The sequence below is a fragment of the Nelusetta ayraudi genome, unplaced genomic scaffold (genome assembly GCF_046127955.1).
Source record: "Nelusetta ayraudi isolate G7.1 ecotype Tasmania unplaced genomic scaffold, CSIRO-AGI_Nayr_v1 ptg000136l, whole genome shotgun sequence".
NCBI lineage: Eukaryota > Metazoa > Chordata > Actinopteri > Tetraodontiformes > Monacanthidae > Nelusetta > Nelusetta ayraudi.
Genome location: NW_027466186.1, coordinates 5,670,575 through 5,689,795, shown reverse-complemented (window position 1 = coordinate 5,689,795; position 19,221 = coordinate 5,670,575). Strand labels below are relative to the sequence as shown.

Here is a 19,221-nt window from a genome sequence, read left to right as displayed (position 1 = left end):
TACTCCGATGGAAACTAAATACAGTGTTACAGGACAACACTGCCATCTGACAGGGTTTTGAAGTGGAACTTTCCATTTACAATTGACGCCTTATCCTTGTTAGTCCTTCCTAGTGCTCATCTACGCTCGGTGTCTTTTTCTTTTTCTTTTTGTGTTTACAAGCCGGCTGCAAGCGTATGACTGTGTGCTGCGAGTCAATTCAGTTCCCGTTTCCACAATTTATGGAGCGGCCAAAGGTTCAAAAAGCACCGTGTGTGTTAATCGCGCGATAAAAAAAATTGTTGACGATAAAGCGGCGTTGAGTTAACGCGTTAACTTTGACACCCTTAATATGTATATATATATGTATATATATATATATATATATATATATATATATATATATATATGTGTATATATATTTAGATAAGTGCCTTTGTAAATGGTGTTTCTTTTGTATTTTTTAATACTTGCACATTATGTTATTTCACATTGTTTTTGCTGCTCTTTCTTTCTTCACTGTGAATGTTGTTTCTGCTGTTTGCACAGTCTCTTGTAATTTGTCATTTCACTGCACATCCAACTTGAGAATGTGACAAATTGTTATGAAGAACTTCTTGAATCTCTTATTTTTAAATATTAAGCAATTAATTGTTTGTTTCAGCTGTTTTATTACACTTGATTAAAATGCAGCTAAAACCAAATGTATAAATTACACAAACCAAATTATCATTACAAGTTTTACGGCACGTCTTGAAAGAGATCTGCTTTATTGACAAAGCTTCTTCCTTATGATCTGATTTCACTTTCTATGGTTAATTTCCAGTTTGATACCTGGGACGCAAAAAGTATGGATGAAAACGTGGGGATGCAGCCACAACAACTCAGATGGAGAGTACATGGCCGGACAGCTCGCTGCCAGCGGATACAAGATAACTGGTCAGTGTCATGCTTAACTCCATTTTTATTGTAAATTCAAAAAATAACATGTAAACCAGCGCGATCAGATAAAACAACATCAAACAGCATAGGTGGTGTGTAGAACTGCACAAAGAAACTGGCAGACTGGCTGTGTGTGTGTGTGTGTGTGTGTGTGTGTGTGTGTGTGTGTGTGTGTGTGTGTGTGTGTGTGTGTGTGTGTAAAAGTGTAATAGGCGGTCAAAGTTCACGTAAAAAATTTTTTGTTGATATAAATATTTTGTGAATTGTATGAACGGCAGACGTCATTATCAATGTTGAACACAAGGGGGCGGTGTTGGTTTGCGGGAAAGCTTGCGTGCTCAGCCACAGGAACTGGTTCTTCCGTTTATAATCCAGTTTTTTTTTTTTGCGTTATTTATTTTATTAATAAGTCACAAAGACCATGTAAGCTTTGATCCATTCAAAGAAAATAATCTTTTCCATGAGATGAGGAAAACTTCATATGTCATATGCACGTTGGTATTTCACAAATGGACCTGGACCAAAAAAGGAAGATGTGTTCATACAACCGCACACACAGTCTAAAACTATTGAGTATGTAATTGGTTTTTAAATGTAAAAATTGAAATCAACAGCATTCACAGATTGATGCATGCGAGGCAGTTAACTGATGTTTTGTCTGCAGAATGACAGCTTTAATTTTCATTCAGTTCTTTTGCACCGAGGCCAGACATATTATGAACTAGATTATAAACTAGATTACAGGAGAGATTAAGTGTGTGTTGTATGCACAGGTAAGACAGGTCAGCACATTCAAAGCAGCAGCACGAGACAGAAATTGATGGTCTACATTATTCTAATGGGTGTGTGTGTGTGCGCGCCCGCGCTCGTGGCACAGTGTGCAGTGGAGTTTAATAGGATATCAGCATGTGTCTGGTTCAGTGTGTGTTTGTGTGTAATGAGCGAAAGATATGAGCTCAAGCGACAGAGAAAATTTAGAAAAAAACAAAACAAAAACATTTTTGAAGAGATAAAGAGGCTACGCTACCGGCTAAAGCCCGGTTAGCTTTTTGTTTCCTTTTTCTGCCCCCCCCCCCCCCCCCCTTTGCATTTGCATTTTTGAAGTATTTGATTAATGTCCCTCCTAAGAGACCCCATGGTGAGAAAAAGCCTTGAGGCGTTGGTATGAACTCTCTCCTCCACTGCTGCAAATCTCTAACTCCTGCTCCCTCTCTCCCTCCCTCCCTCTCTCTCTCCATCGCTCTCTCTCTCTACCTTCATTGTTCTGCAACCTCATATTGTTTTGCTTTTCAAGGTAACTGTTTGTTTTACTATCGATCTTTATGACAAAGTAGTTCATTGGGGATGCTTCAGCTATATTTCAGGTGTGATTTTCTGTTCCCTCCCAGTTGGATGTACGCTAGCAGTCAAAAGTTTGGACTCACCTCATGAATTTCACGTCTTTTCTTTCATTCTCATGACTGTTGACATTGCAGTTTCTCACCGAAGGCATCAAAACTGCGTATGAACACACATGGAATTATGTAGGAAACAATAGAAGTGTAAAATAACTCAAACACATTTTACATTTAAATTCTTCAAAATAACCAACTTTCATGAAAAGTGAGTTATTTAACATGTTTTTCTTTGCTGCATAATTACATATATTTTGCTCATATATTTGATGTCTTCAGTATCTATCTGCAGTGTAGAAAGTTGTAGAGATAAAAAAAAAAAAAAAAAGGATTGCATGATGAGAAGGTGTGTCTAAACTTCTGACTGGTTGTGTATGTAAATAATACTTTGCCTGAAACATAACAGCAGATTCCGTATGCGGACAAAAGAACATGTGTCTGAGTTGTGACCGGTCCGTTCCAGGTACATCGCATCCATTGCGATCGGCGTGTGTGGTTGCGTGACAGAAGCTCTTTATTTAAAACGGTCACTTCATTTGAAACCACAAGAATTTTATTTTGTACACTTTAAAAAAAAAGAAGTTGGAACTGGACTGGAAAAATACGAAGCCGTTCTCTGTGAAACACCATTATTCACAACTAAATGACATTGTTTTTTTGATCGAGTGCGGCTCAGGGACGTGTAAACTCTCCTCTGAAACTCTTCCCCGTTTCACAGTGTCTCTTACAAAGCCAGGCACATTAAGTATTAGTGTCTGCGTGCTAAAGTCAAAGGATTATTTTGGTTTCTGGCTGGATTCTCTCCGCTCCCAGCCATGTGTTTTCCCAGCGTCTGCTCTCCTCCTCCGCCTCCTCCTCCCGCTCCCCTTTTGTTTTTCTTTTTATCCCCAGGAAAATTGCCTGTCATGGCCAGAATCAGAGAGATTACGCCCAAGACAGGTGGTGATTGTTTTGAATGCTGCGGTGTACACTATGCAGTCGTCTCCAATGGCATGAAATTGTTGGGAGCTCATCGCACAGATTGAAATAGTCTGGAATGACAAGGACCGAGTCGGACTCAAGGATGTGTTGTCTAGGCCCCTTTGGCTGGAGCTGAACTCGAGACATCGGGAGCGCTGATCAATATAATTTGTGAGGGCAAAATTCTGTGCGAGGCTGCGGGAAAAAAAACAAAAAAAAACCCAAAACAACCTTGTTCAGAAAGTAATGACATCATGCGAAAGCCTGACTGTGCGGTGTGGTGTGTAGTTTGTGTGCGAGCGTAGTGTTTTCGGTCCTCAGCGTCCAGAGCTTCTCCAAAGGTTTCAGACAAAGCCTTTGCTGCTGCTGCCGCCGCTCCAAAACCTGACATCACCAACTCCTCCCTCTCATTTCTCCTGCGTGTCCTCTGCCTTTCAGCAGCCCCCCCCACCCCTCCCTCGCCCCTCTCTCATTCCGCTCTTCACGCTTTCTTTCTTGAAACTATGACATCACCTCCTGTTAGTTGTAGTAGCAGTTCTTCATTCCACCCCTAGATGGCAGGTTTGGCTCGTTGAAAGAGCTGTTTTTTCAGTGGTTGAAGGAGCAGATGCCTGCAGTAGTAGGATGAGGTCATCGTTTGGAGGAAAAAAAAAAAAATCTGTTTTGTATTCTCATTCATAGTTTCAAAAGTCGTAACTTTTCGGTGCTCGGGGGCAACAGATGGTCTTCTGTGAACGCTAATGGTGACATGTAGCCAGCTCTTTTTTTTTTTTTTGAGTGTCACCTACCTAAAATCAATGCAGTTAGGGTTTTAATTACCGACCAGCAAGGTTTACAATAAAACTGTGCAGTGTCATAAAATGTTGTGTTTTTTTTTAATTAAGAAGCACAGCTCGCACTTTGAAATCTTGACAGTCACAATTTATCTCTTTTTATTCTCGTCCTGCGTAACCTGTAATAGTAATAATTAATGTATTTTTCAACTCTGCTTGCCACTCAGACTCGCAAACAGGCAACAAATTGAGCCATAAAATGTGAGGTTATTCTGCTTTTATTTAACAGCAGCCTTTGTCGTTTCTCTCCGCTTAATTGCCTCCACACCTTGGCGTCCTTGTTTGTTCTGCCTGGGTTGTTGTCAGCTGCCGTTCATCACCACAACTGAGGGGGGCACTGTTTACCCATGGTGGTGATGACGACAGACTGATGCATATAAACCCCGTTTAAGAGAGGGCAGTGTGCTGAATATTGAGTCTCTCTGTCTCTCTCTCTCTCCCTCACACACACACACACACACACACACACACACACACACACACACACGCACACGCGCACGCGCACACACCCTTCATGGAAAGTCACACCAGGATATTTTGATTGTATTTGGCTGCTGTCCTCCCCTCCCTTGCACCTCTCTGCCAGCCAGCCGCAAACACAGCGCTTCAGTTATGATTTTACATACCGGTTAGGCAAAATTACTCTCTCGTACACAATGTCAGCCAAATCGGGCGTTCCCAGTTCCTGCTTTGGACACAGACGGTTGGAGGAAATGAGCTAAATCGAGAGGGAGTGTTGTTTTATTAGGAAAAGGAACACAATGTGATACGTGGTCCCAATTGATCGGTAAGGATTACATTATAGTGCTGAATTATTGTATTATAAGTATTGAATATAAAATGAGATAAGTGTGCATTGAACTATGCGACTGTGACTGCAGTGTGTGTTATATATTAAACTACTGGCGTAAATCATCTCTGAAGAAAAGGTTGATGGAATTTGTTCAGCGTTTTTCCCGTCTGAAGTTAATTTTGTTCTAGAAGTGAATGAATATCCCACATAACAAATACGACAGCTTCACACATTGTGTCTCTTTCTTTTTCAGCTTAATGCATATAGCAAACGAGAGATAAAAGAACTCCTCTGCTTCACACCGTGCACACATGCCTCTGCAGCTCTATGCGATTGTATTACATCACCGCGTATTCTCACTCTCAGGGTGTGTACCGCGCATACATGCCGTCTCATTCATAAAAGCAGCGTCTGAGGATTTTCTGATTGGCCGACGACGCGCCGCGCAGAGTTACACGCTGCGGCGTTTCAGCCAATGAAAACTTACAATCGTCTTCCCGACTCCACCTTCACATGCACAAACCCAGGCAGAGACTCGCACACGCACGCACGCACGTTAGCGCACACAGCCGGCTCGGAAACACATCCGCTGCTCTGGCAGGCAGCTCCAGACATGGTGAGAATTGATGCACAGGGAAATGGTGAGAGAGACACTTCGTTTCTGCGAGGCTGTCACGTCGCTCGGCGAGCGTGCGCTTCCGAGGGCGTCTCTGCGAGCTCGCCTCTTACATTCATTCTGCAGGCTGACAACGGCGTGTGCCGGCCGGCCAGTCCCACTGCGCTGATGGAGAGAGAGGAGGAGGAGGAGGAGGAGTGAAACGATGTCGGGAGCGAGGAGTCGCTGGGATAAAGGACGCAGCCAGGGGAGAGTCGCAGCCAGAGGCAGCCGTGCTGCGGTCTGAGAGGGCTGCCGACCAGGGTTGCTGTTAGGCTTTTTTTTCATGGAAAATTTACCCCGGCTCTGCAGCTCAATTCTGCAGGAATGAAAAATCGAGATAGACGAAGGAATGCCTGAATGCGAAGGGAGAAAATATATATTAGTGCAAATATCAGTTACCTTAATTTAATTTTCCTTAATAATAATAAAAGTTTAATCATGGACATTTTTACTGGGTGTCGTCTGAGTCTCAGAGTAGGCCGAGTCGGGACTTTTGATCGAGACCAGTCAAGACTCAGCCAGCTCTACAATGACACGATAATAACGGAAAAGAATCCAGCTGCTGCTGTTTTACGCTCTGTTTGTGACACCCAGAGTGACACCGTGCCCCCTTATTCATAGTTCATTTATTTTTTAATTTTGTCAGGAGAAGTTATTTTTTGGAAATGGTTCAAAATAGTTGGCAAATCATCAAAATATTAAAGAAGATTATCCAACTACTGAAAAGAGATGTTGCTGTTCAATTTAGAAGCAAACTTGAATTTAAAAAATATACTGGTCATTTTTTTTTCCTGTTTTGTTGTTATTTTTCTTCGATATATAAAGTCTTGGCCTTGTCTTGATCTCGATACATTCTTGTCTTGATCTCGGTCGGTGCGGTCTTGACTAGAACACCACATGAAACTAATATAATATATTGTCTAAAACTATTCTAATATAAATATCTAAAATTGGATATGCATATGGACACACACACAGACACACACACAAACTTTTCACTTTTCAATTCTTTGAATTTCTTTCTACAAATAGACACATAAGTCCTGGCAGTCAAGTGTAACCTTTGAGAGGCCAAAAGATTAGACTGATCCCCTGCCTCTTGCAAGTGTGTGTGTGTGTGCGCGCGCGCGTGCGAGTTAGAGAAGAGTGTGTGTCGGCAAGCATTCGTGTTTTGTTGATCCTACAAGGTGACCCACATGTAGGCAGCACCTAGTAACTGTTTAGAGGCCGTGGGATTAGGGACCCCGGTCATTCGTGGCTCGAGAGTCCCTCAAGGGAGCCATGGATAAAGGAGAAGAGGGAAAACGGGATAGCCTGTGGAAAGAAGGGATCACCGCTCAATCTAATCCATTGATTATTTCAGGGGAGAGGTATTTCCACGGTGTCGCAAACGGACCCCGGTTGGAAGCAGCCATTTGTATCAAGAGACTCGTCTTGAGTGCTGCCACGCCTCAAAGTCACTCTCGGAGGCGTCTCTTCCGAGGTGTTTTTAAGACAAACGGCTAACCGTGTTAATTGAGTCATCGGAGAGCGTGCGGTTGTGGTTCTTGGAATGATGACAACACATCATGTCTCTGCAAGTGATTGTTTGGGACTTGGGGAAGGATGCGAGGATGGAAGGATCCCCCTCCCTCACTGCTGGTAGCTTTTCCCCTATGTGAGGTTAAAAAACACGGACAGAGAAGAGCAGTTGGCGGCGAGACCAGACCCTCGTCCCTTTTGTTGTTCTCAAAACACACTTGAAACCCCCAAGGATGGTGGCGCCAGACCAGCGGCTTTATACCAGAGAGAAGCTGTAAAGGAAGGAGGCCGAGTATCACAGCAGTAAAAGTCACCGCTCCGAACGACCCTCTCACTGTTCATTTGTTCGCCACACTTTTATTTCTCTGATAAAGAAAGCTGCGGATAAATGACGGGGAGAGGCTGCCGTCCTCTGGAGAAAAGGAACACATTCCCTATTCCCAGCAGAAGCCAGCCAACCAGTCAACCTCCCGTTATCCCAGGAATACTGCCGGCATTCCACAGGGATTGGGGATACCCTGAAGAGATATAATGGGAATATCATGGAGGGGTTGTGAGTAATGGGATAAGGCAAGAGCCGGGGGAAGGGCTCAGAGGTGGAGGAGATTGGGGAAGGGAGGGACCTGGAAACAATGTGGATGACTTGGAGAAGGAATGAGGGGCGGAGTCCCGGGTTTGCTCACATCCAAGGGGTTAAGCCTTGAATCAAGCCGGGGACATGGTACTTTCCAGGATAAAACAGTGGCCTGGTTACATACCAAAGTAAAAAGCTGTGGAAGGGGCATGATGTGAACATCAAACCATGCAGCTGACAGAGTTTGAAAGGCATTCTGGTCGTCACTGTTCAATTAAGTGGGTCATTTTGTGCCGTCTTTCTCGGTTTGCTTGGTTTTTGTAAAAAAAAAACAAACACCACCAATAAACTAAAACCCAAATCCAGTAGCTCTGCTGGATTTGGGACAAACTAGGTTAATGCTTCCCACCAGTTTCAAACAGAAATATGTGGCACCAGCTGCACTCTGAGGCAATGTATTATTATCCAGATGCATGAGTAGAAACTTCTGGAACATGTTGGCTGGTGAGTTCTATCCTCTATTTGAACATCCTTCTCATTCTCAAATGAAAGAACGCGGCCTTCATGTGCACTGTACATGAAGGCCACTTCAAGAGGTGGGATGAGGCAGGGTATCAATACATAGAAGGTTCCATCTATGGTGATTAGAAAATAGAAATACCAGTTTGTAGTGGGTACCACAAACAAATGTGTGGTAAACTCTGGAAGCTGTGCGAGGACAAATGAGTCCGTGGCAGGCTGCCACAGTCTTGGCAATTATCAGTATACTGATAATATACCAGTACTTGCTATTTGCTCAAATATTTTCCTTGCAGACATGGACTTAACTTTTCTCCCTCGGAGGACAAACGTTGTAGTTTCATGCCAACGTCTTTGACATGAAAGCCAAACGGAACCCAAAGCGAGACAGTCGGCATTCATTGACATTTGACAACTCATTGTCGCTTCCTTTTCCTTTTGAATAATTAGCTTGTCTGTTATTATTTTTTTTATACAAGCTAAAAGGGACTATTTAGTCCTGCTCACTTCTAATTCGCAACCTCTTTGTTTTTCCCCCCTTTCATCTTGACAGGGAAAACAAATGTAATTTCTCTCATGAAGAGGCAATGCAAGTTTGAAAGACATTGGTGATTAATGCGGCGCGCCAGGCTGCTGCCGCCGTGGGTGGAGGCGAGCGTTTCTCCCGTGACAGATGAATGAAAAGCAGGGAAACTGAGAGCGAAGCGTTCAAGGACACCAAGCGAATGACTTTTCCGCCGGGGCTGATGCGACGCTCGTCTCCTCCCGTCGTTCCTTTTGGCATTGTTTTGGAAGATAACCCCTGCTTCGTGCCTAACTGCCCGCTGCCCTGCCATCAGTGCCATTACTGCTGACCACATGCTGAAGTGGAAGGCAAGGGTCACCTGTGTGTGTGTGCGTGTGTGTGTGCGTGCGTGTGCGTGGAGGCGGACCTTCATTTGAGGCCACCTGCTGAATTGAAAGCGCCGTCTCCCTGTGTTTTAAGAGGCAGGAGTTTTGCCGAGAGTAGCGCTCGGCAAGTCGGACCAAAGCGGCGTCACAAAAATAAACCAATATTTAAATGAAAGAATGTGTGGGACTTCATTTAACACGTGCGCGCGCGCGTCTGCGTGCGCGCACTTCGGTCTCGAGCGATAAATTAATTCCGCACGTCTCCTTTCTCATCTCTCCTTCATACATATAAATGAATCAGATATGTGTTAGATTTCCATGTGAGAGCACAGATATGAGATAAAGTGGATTTAAAAGCCGCGGATGATTTGAGCGGCGGGGTTTAATTTGAATTATTGCGGACAAAGTAACCTTGATCACCGAGCAGAAAAGATTACTTGACTGGAGGCATTGTGAGGCCTCTGCTTGACCACACAGAAATTGCGAATTAAAAATGTGGTGTGCGGGTCCGCGCACGCACGCACGTGCGCATGTTTGAAAGAAGAGAGAGAGAGAGAGAGGGTGAGTTATTCCTCAGGTCAAAGGACTGAAAACTCCTCTGCCGTGCACTTAGCAAGGCAGGGATCTCACAAATAATTATTGAGCTCAAGTGTGTTCACAGCAAGTGTGTGCGTGCGAGCGTGCACATGGTGCAACTGTGCTCCAGTCCGGGGGTTCCCAAACTTTTCCACGCCATGGCCACCAAAACAGCATGAGCGTCCGTCCAGGGGACCCCCTTGGCAAAGCAACAGACGTCGTTACAAAATGTGTTTTCAAAATAAAACAAAACACAAACCACCCCCCACCAACTTTTAGAATGTTTTTTTCTGACTTTTACCTGCCATTAAATAGTTGGTCCATTTGTTTAGGATAAGAATACTACCAACTAACATGTTGATAATCATGGCCATTTTTCTGCATGGCTGTAAAGCCATACTTAATGTATGCTGCCTCATATTTTCTTACTTAAGTTTACCAATTCTGCAATTTTCTTGCAGCAGTGTCTTCCACAGCTGGCCTGTCTGGCTGTCTGTTCGGCCTCTTTGTCACAAACCTGTCATTACACCATTTTGTACTACCTGGGCTAGCTTAACCTTGAGACATCTCAGCGAGGTTCATGCTGATCTGGAACTTTTAATTAAAAAAAAACAAACAAACAAAAAAGTATGTGGAAAGTATGTAAAGAAACATGAACTTTTACTGTAGAATATTTTCTCTTACTTTTACGTTACATTATCGCAGTACATCTCCATAGTGCCCCCTGGTGGCTCACACTTTGAAAACCGCTGTTCTAATCTACTTGTTCACGCCCCCTGCCCCCCAACAATGATTCAAATTGCATTAGATCTGCACAGGATGAAATTAAGGGAGTAAATACTGTTAAAGTTCAGCCATGGAGGAGATCAATAGCCAGCCAGTGATTTAGCATTTAACTCTGACATTAGGTATTAGATTGCCACTGCTGTGTGAGACAATGCTTTGTGTGGATGTTTCTTGTCAGAGAGCGTTGGGGTATTTCAGGACACTGCGCTGATGCAGTCAGTAGAAACTTGAAAAGGCAAATTTAAGAGAAGTGTTTTTTTGCTATTTAGATGGTTATTTCCTGTGTGCTTTGATTATCCTTCTCTCCCATTTGTGTCCCACACTTGGTGTCTGGATCAAACGTAGATGTATGCGCACAGAAGTGTGTGAAGTTTATTGATAATCCAGAGCCATCCACATGGTAGACAGATGGCTCTTCTAATCTTCCAGACAGACACAGCCTTTTGATATCTGATCTGATGATTACTGTGTGTGTGAGTGTGTGTGTGTCAGTTTGGTTTCCAAGGATGAACTCAATAAATCTGTCCTCAGAAGTCCCCTGCTGACTTGAGTTCATTTATGGGTTATTTTTTTGTTTTTTTGTCTAAGTTATTTTTGTTTTATTTTGAGCACATCAGAGAATCATAATGTAAAAGGAATCTTTTGGAAGGGGAACAATTGAATGCACTTCCATGAAGTGAATGGAGCAGATGAACCAGATGATTTCCCCACCACAGACGCCAGGAGGAACAACCTGCTGGCTTGTAACCAAACAGTTTGATGTAAGGGTATTAGGGTCTGGTAATGTTTTAATGTTTTTTTGCCAATACTTTTAATTAGGGAACTATTCAGATGTTCTCAGTGTAAAGTGCTGTCACTTGAGCTCAATAATGGCAGGATCACAACTTAATTGCATTTCCACATATTTAGTGCTTTAAGCACCGTATATGGGGAAGAGGAGGACAACTTACCAGGAGCCTGTTGATTCTAGATTCTTGAAGCAGTTTAAATTGCGACACTGTACCACAATGGAAAATGACCCACTAATGACTCACTCCAAATAAATCTCACACAAAAACCTACCTAATGTGTAATGGACGTGTGAGTAATACTTGGTAATCTTTGTCAATGTACGGCGAGACTTGCCAGCGATCACGTCGTTAGCAGCCGGTGCTAACGACATCGTAAAGCCAAGCATGCCAAATGTATTCCTGTTGGAGTTACAGCATAGGTTTCTAGACAATGTATTGGTCCCCAGGTAGCCTGATCACACAACAACAATACTAAAAATAATTTTAAAACGGCTTGTGCTGCCAAAGAACTTGAATTTTCCTATGTCTTTGCCGTGTTTGCGGTTGAAGGCCGCATTCAACTGGGACTGTTGCAGTCTGAGGCAATATGGGAGCAAATTGCTCACATCTGCTAAAACCGATGGGCGTATTTGTGCCATCATGCTATTAGCGCAGAGCACTACGGGGACTGAGACGCCGAGACGGAGCAGATATGGGTGGCAAGTGATGAGCAGTGTTTGGGCTCTCGGAGGGACTGGAGTGAAGTCCCATTGAATCAAGTCTTCAGTCCACTGTTCCATTCTAATGACACGATTGTCTGGGCTTGATTGGGCCTCTCTGACCTGATACTTGATTAGAGACACTCGGTCTCTGTAGGAGCCGCATTAGCATGTAAAAAGACAGCGGCAGGATATCAGACAACTCTGACGCCACCTGTTTTCAGTAGAGGATTGCGATGGAGGTTGTGTGCAGCTTTGTGTCTGCGCAAACATCACGTCTCTCATCGCCACTCAGATTATAACGTGTTTTTCCTTCTGCCTACGTTTCTGGTTATTGTCCTAAGGTTTCATTTTGTTGCCCTCTCTGCGGAAAAGCAAACCCCGCTTTTAATACAGTACCGACAAGAACCGGCAATTATTTATGATGTTAAATTGTTCTTTTCCTCTGGAATGAATTATTAATCGAGGGTCAAGCTCTCTGGGATTTGGCTTCATATCTCATCGAGCGCATGCAGTCATGTAGGAAATATCGCATGGGTTACAGTAAAGGAGCGTGAATTTAAAATGACAGATAATCAAATTGGAAGCACCTGCACCGTGGCCGTGGTACCAGAGGGGCAGGAGGCGATGTAAACTTCTGGAAAATGCAGTGGGTCTTCCCGAAAGACAGCGGCTCAAATTGAAGCAGCGTCCTCCCCCTTTGTTCGTGCGGACGCGACGGTCGAGGGCTTTGCAGTCCTCATTCGACCCGCGGCGGTACCGCAGGAGCGGAGATCATGTGGTGTGTTCGGGGCAATCGGCCGGTTTAAGCAAGGAATATTTTAGTAATTATTTTAATATGGTTGAACAGTGGGTGGGAATGCGGCGCTGCTCTCGCTCCCCTTTTCCCTCCACGTGTTTATGTGTGCAAAGCCAGCGGTGCGTATAATTTAAGAAGACGTTGCCAATTGAACAAGGTGGTCCACTAAGCTATCATGTGTTCTGTGGCCACAATATGTTTCCTCTAGATTAGTTTGTTACAAGCAGCCTTTCCCTTGTTCCTTTTCTTTTTTTAAACGAACGAGCTGGATCAGCAGTTTCTTATGGGTTTGTATTTATCTTGCTTCGCTGCTGCCCTGCCACAATTTCCTTTGTATTTTACACATTTTCAAAGACGGGCCTTATATGTGGTCTGGTCCGTCCCTGGCATCTCTGTCTGTGGCCACAGTTTTGTTTGTCACGCTCTCACTGTAAATCGTTCAGAGTACAGTTTTTGTATAGTTTGTTGACTTAGAGAGGGAAAAAAATGCAGGTATCAGGGCAGTTTTTCCAACATATTTGTGTGTGTGGCTAAAACTCTTCCCGCTCCACCACCCGATGTCTCCACTTTAGCGAAGGCAACGCGCGTCCCATCGGTGTCAATCTTTTTAGCGCAATTTTTGTATTGCCGCTGTTTCTCAAAGCTGCGACGCTCGGCGTTTCACATGGAAGAGGGAGACTAGCAATTAGAAGAAAGACGAGCAATAACGAGAGTGTCCCAACCCTGCGGTCTGTGGCGCTAATTAAATAACGTTTAATGAATTGCTCAAATGTTTGTGCAAGGTCTGGGTTGTAAAACGTATTTCAGCCGGTGACAAAAAAGAAACTCAGAAACAGTGGAAGCCTCTGCCACTCTGGCCTTCCAGTATACCAGTATATTGCAGTACACAGAGTAAATGAGAAACACCGCTCGCTGCCTTTGATTGGACAACTTGAATTCACGTCTTGTCTGAAATACTCACGTGCAAGGACTTTGCGTCCGCCTTCTCCTCATCTGCCGTTGTCTCCTCAGTGATCAGAGCACAGCGGCGCCGTGGTCTCCACTTTTGAGACAACACGACGCACTCTCTCCTCTATCCTCTCCTACTGTCGCATAACGTCGGGAACAAGGTTCCCTTTGGCCTTCCTTCCCTCCGCTCACGCCTCGCTCTCTGTGATGCTATGTAGGAGACGCAGTACAAAAGCTGTGCGACTCTGGGGACGGCAACAGGAGATGATTTCAAAACCACAGCATCATAATGACAGGTGTGTCTATTCTGTGAGTCACCACTAAACCCCCCCCCCCTCCGCACTCCTCCAAAAGGAAAATAAAAGCATTTGGGCTATTTGCATACCATTTGCATACAAACCCCAACTGGCTGTTTTTGGATGCCAGGAGGCTCGGATCATTATTTATTACCTGGGACTGCAACTTGTTTTTGCTTTATGTGGAATTTGCATCTGATTATTATGTCCCGCCGCTTCGACCTGGGAATAAGAGGCCAGATGACCTGAACTGTTTCAGTTCCGCCCAGGAATACAAATGCAGTGGAAGGCCTAATTAGATCTATTTATTAAAATACTAAACACTTGTGAGGCTTAAATATGCAAGGGGGGGGGGGACCACACTGTAGCCGCCACACCGTAGCTCTGTGGTGGAGAAAGATCTGACATAAACTTTGGTTGACTTTCAAAGTTTGGGCAACTAGTTTTTGTTTTGGAGTTGAGAGGACCTCATGTATTTCAGAATAAGCTGAAAAATATGTATATTCTATGTGCAACAGCCAGGAAATTGCAGCATGTTAATTCAGATAATAATTCATAATAAACAAATGAAAAATAGTGCATTTGACGAAAAGATTCAAAAGGCTTCCTACTAGGTTCCCCCCATTTCTAAATGTTAAATGTGCAATATTTTGTTTATTCTCAGATGCTTCATTCAGATGTCTCATTTCAAAATCTTGCCGCTGCAAAGATAATTTCTCCAAAAAAAAAAATGAATTGAACTCCTGTAACCAGTTTATCTGCTATTAGGCTCTTGCAAAAATGCTTGGCATTAGCTTCCTACTTAAACACATACATACATTCCACATGCTTGTGACATCACAAAGGGCTTACGGGCCACAGAGACGTGCCTGAAACATGAAACCTGGAGAAAGGTGTGCTGAGTCAGTTCAAAATAAACAGCAACCACAGAATTCACAGAAAGTTCAAATTCATTGTGTGTGCGTGTGCGTGTGCGCGTGTGTGTGTGTGTGTGTGTAGGACAGGTTAGGGTTAGTGTGCGTGGGACAGATCAGACTTTACATACAGGTGGCGCCTTTTTTTCTCCAGCTTTCTGTTTCTCTTTTTTATTGTCTGGCTTCCAGGTGACAGGCGGGAGAAGGGGAATGAACACACACACGCACACACACACACACACACACACACACACACGCGCACACACACGCGGCAGTCACACACAAACTGCTAAAACATTCTTTTGTGTGCACGGTAAATTGATGCATGTTCTTCCAGTGACCTATTTGAAAGTTAAAATTCAAGGTGTGCGGTGTGCACGCCCACTCGCACACCTCATTGAATATAAACTGCCATCTCCTGGGGCAAACAGCAAATATAATCACATTTGTAATGTTAGAGAAATAACGCGTCAATATTTGCAGAGTCTGTTAGTGTTGAGAAATGGGGAACTGGCTGTGGTTACCATGGTGTACATGGTTTTGACAGTTGGCTTTGAGACATGGAAAAATACTCTCTCTCTCTCTCTCTCTCTTTGTATCACGCACGCAAACACACACACACACCATTGCGAACGCACTCTGAATGTTTAAAAAATACACTTTTTGGTAGTTAAAATATTTGTTTTTCAGCATTGAATAAACTTTAGTTTGCACTTAGTTCACATATTTGTCTAATGCATCCACCAGGCCATAAAATAAGTATTCAGTGGGTGTGACAAAAAATATTGACTCTTTTCTATGGAGTTGAAGAAGAGCCTGACATTCTGGTTCCTTTTCTGATAAACTCTAAAATGTTTCTTCTTTCGTATTCTTCTGGCATTAACGGGAGCTGACTTGTTAAGCACGTACAGCCCTTAATGTGGGTGTCTAGCCGACCTCCCCCGTTATGATGTGTGTTGTTGTGGCCAGATATGCACATACTTTATTTAAATGGGAAATTCCAAGTCTGGGTGACGCTTCTTAAACACAAAACAGACTTGTTTGTTCAGTAAAAGCTGTAAAAGAAGAGAAATGGACATTTCGGTAGAAAAGTTCACTTGTTGGCATTTAAAATAGTTGCTGTGCTTTGGGGTGCAGTTTGAATTGGCAGTGCAGCCAGACTCAAACTTCCTTGGTCTTTAAGCCTGCTGCTGAACTCACTGCCCAGCCTCACTGGGACATGCAGGTGGACGGCTGATGTCGTCCAGTGTTTTTCAGCGTCCGATTCATCACAACCATGTCCTCTGAGTTTTGATTAGAAATTGAAATTCTCATTTTAGTTGTACTTTGTGTTAATTATTCAATAAACACCAGCTTTTTTTTTTTTTTTTAAAGAAAAAAAAAAAAAAGTCAATAATTATGTTCAGTAATTGATATTTCAGTACCATTTAAAATCCCAATTCTTGCCATTCTTGCCATAATTGTCCAGCCAGGGAGTCTGCTGTGATAGATAGTGATTGGTGGGTAAAAGTGGAATCGTCTGTGTTTTATAATGTCACTCGGTAACCTTGAAGGTCCCTTTTCCTGCCGTCCAGACACTGACTTTTGTGCCCTTGACTCTAATAATCCCTCTCACGCTGTGTGAAATATCTTTTCATGGCCGCACTGATGATTGTAATGGCTGCGGCCTGAGCGCCAGGCTAGTCATTGGCCCCAATTACCGCATGAACCTCGGGCTTCACATCATTTCCTCCGCGCAAGGTGAGACATTTAATGGCAAAAATCTATTTAGGTCTGCTTTCCATAACCTGCCTCCACCGCCAGCCTCCATAAATTCCACTTAATGCACATTTAAAATCACGGGGGAAGCCGCTGCCAGGTGCGTATCGTTACTTTCCTCTCCTCAATTTTATTTTTTGATTATACAATCCATGTGTGCCTCGCGGAGCCTCGATAGCGCCGACGCTGGTTCCAGGGGCGTTTCTCACCTGGTGGAGCGAGCGTCGCTCCGTTGTTAATTCCGTGTTTGTCGGTAGTTTTAATTGTGTCTCCCCTCTCGCGCTGGTCTGCAGTTGTGGCGCGGCTGCAGCCTGGACGCAGGTGCAGCCGCTGTCTGTCCTCCATCTGATACCGTAAAGACGGATTGTCCCGCACAAGCAAACTTCTGCTTTCCAAATTAGCCGCCGGCTCGCCTCCTTGCATTTATCACCGGTGCTCCACTTTCTTCCGAGCTCGCCTGCTATTTTTCACCGAGATCCCGCCTCTGCTAATGCAGCTTCTGCTGCCTCAGTCACCAGCCTTACATTGTTCTCTTCCTGTCTGTTTCTCCGTATTATTGCTCACTTCTGCTGCTTTCCTCCTTTCATTTTTCTGCCCTCAGTCTCTGCCAGCAAATTTTTTTTTTAGTTTTTTTTTTTTTTTTAGTTTTTTTTCCCTCTCTCTCTCTCTCTCTCTCTCTCTCTCGCTCAGCCCCGCATCGATCTCCTTTCTTTGTCACTTCCTGCCTCTGTCTGTCAAGCCAGCGCCGGCGCCGCCGCTCCCTCTCCAGCATTAATGGACTCCTATTTAAGGAAAGGAGAGAAATCCCAAGTGAATAGATGTTTCTAAGATGTTGTCAAACTGTTTGCGTGAGTGCTATAGTGGGCTCCCGCTGTGCCTAACTTGGCATACCCTCCCTCTTCTTAGTAAAAGCTGACACGCCGCGTGCCGGCGCGCGCACACGCATGCACGCGCGCGAACACACACGCGGCTCTGAAAGGAGACGGCGCTTTACGTGCGCGCTGCGCGCGCCGTTGCTGTGAACTTCTGCCGCTTAGCTAAGCTGATGTTCGGGAAAGTTGCCGTCGAATTTAATTTGAGGGGACAGGGGTACGGTAAATTTGGCTACACAGAGAGAGAGAGCGACAGAGAGAGAGAGACGGAGGATACGAGAGAAAAAGGAGAATTTAAAATGACAGCCGAGATGATCTGTGCACTAATATCAGTGTGTTTATTCACCCAGCCTACTTTCTGAAATCTGGGCCACATCGCATTAAGTTGGCAGTTTCCTCTGCTGAGCGCTGCGTTAAAACTTTAATACACCGCGGTGCAGTAGGCCTTTAGTTATCGCTTGTAATAGCAAGGTTCGCCGGCAGTAAGGTGTGAAATATGCTTTTAAGTAATTGCAGTGCTGGACGATTACGGCAAAAGTTGTAGCCATGGCGGTGATATTGACGACTCCCAGTTGTCAAACACAATTGTTTGATTCTCTCTCCTTATGCACAGTTACTGCACTGGAAAATGATCTCTAAGGAGAGCAGTTTCTTTGGTCACATCAAGATATACACTAATAGAGACAGCATTCATTGTCATTATTGGAAACGATGTGCAACCATGGTGGAAGCATTTGCATATGTACGTATCACAACTTCTTTTGGCGTTTGTCGTCCAGCTCATTTGGACCGCCCGGTGTTACGAGGTGTGATGGTTCTTTTTTTTATATACGCGGCATCTCGTCGCTCCTTCGACGCCGTGCTGCTCTCTGCAAACAGGGCGAAGCAGCCGTTGACTGATGGAGGAGCGTGTGGCGGACACGCAAGCGCCGCCGTTACCGGAGTGCACGAGCGTCCGGCGGAACACACTGCCTGCACATCGCAGTGTGCGACGCAATGAAAATAATGATCTCGTTTTAATGATCGCGGAAAGCCGAGGTAGCGATTGCCGTTGGACTTTATTGTCTGGTCATAATGTAATGTACATTAGAGGGAAAGGTTTATTACAAGATGAATATGAGACTTGGTTTGAGCGCGGTAGTCTTCAAACTCCGGGTGTTGGAACGGCACTACAATGTTTCCTCATGTCTTCACTCCGACAGGCCATTTTATGGGCAGATATTTACAATTACAGGCCATATAGTTGCAAGGTGACTTGATGGTATTTCACTGTAGGCAATGGTTAATTCACATGAGCAACTTTTAAGCCTCGAGCTGCTCAGGCCTCCTTTCCTATCTCAAGAGAAAAACCTGGAACGTTACTGGGTCACTGAGACCTCGAGACGAGCACCACCGTTGCACTGATATTGCATCAGAAGATTAACTGCTAAAAAGCCTCCGAGCTGAGGCTGTACTTGTTTACATGAAATTGTGCAGGGTTTTTAAACCAATATCTACTTGTATTTTTTTTTTATGTGTGTGCATGCAAATTATTATATTACATATATGTTTAGGTTGCTGTTTCTTATTTTGACATACAGCCTAAAACCTCTAGAACCTCTGTCACTTTTTCTATTGAAGGCAGCGCACACGTAGATTTTAAGGTCTGTGTTGGTTTCATGGTCTCAGATGACTTTGATTATGAATTAAGTGTGATTAATGTTCTTCGGGAAATATCGT

The 19,221-nt window shown here is 44.1% G+C and overlaps 1 protein-coding gene across 2 annotated transcripts in view; it reads left to right on the top strand.

Moving 5' to 3' along the window:
• cdkal1 (CDK5 regulatory subunit associated protein 1-like 1) overlaps positions 1-19,221 on the top strand; it is a 196,421-nt gene that overhangs the window by 1,779 nt on the left and 175,421 nt on the right. The window contains exon 3 of one of the 2 annotated variants that reach the window (XM_076012947.1): positions 806-918. In XM_076012947.1, coding sequence (XP_075869062.1) covers positions 806-918 — 113 coding nt within the window. Of the gene's footprint in view, positions 1-805; positions 919-16,319; positions 16,613-19,221 lie in introns of those variants that run through there. The other variant, XM_076012948.1, reaches the window with a different exon arrangement.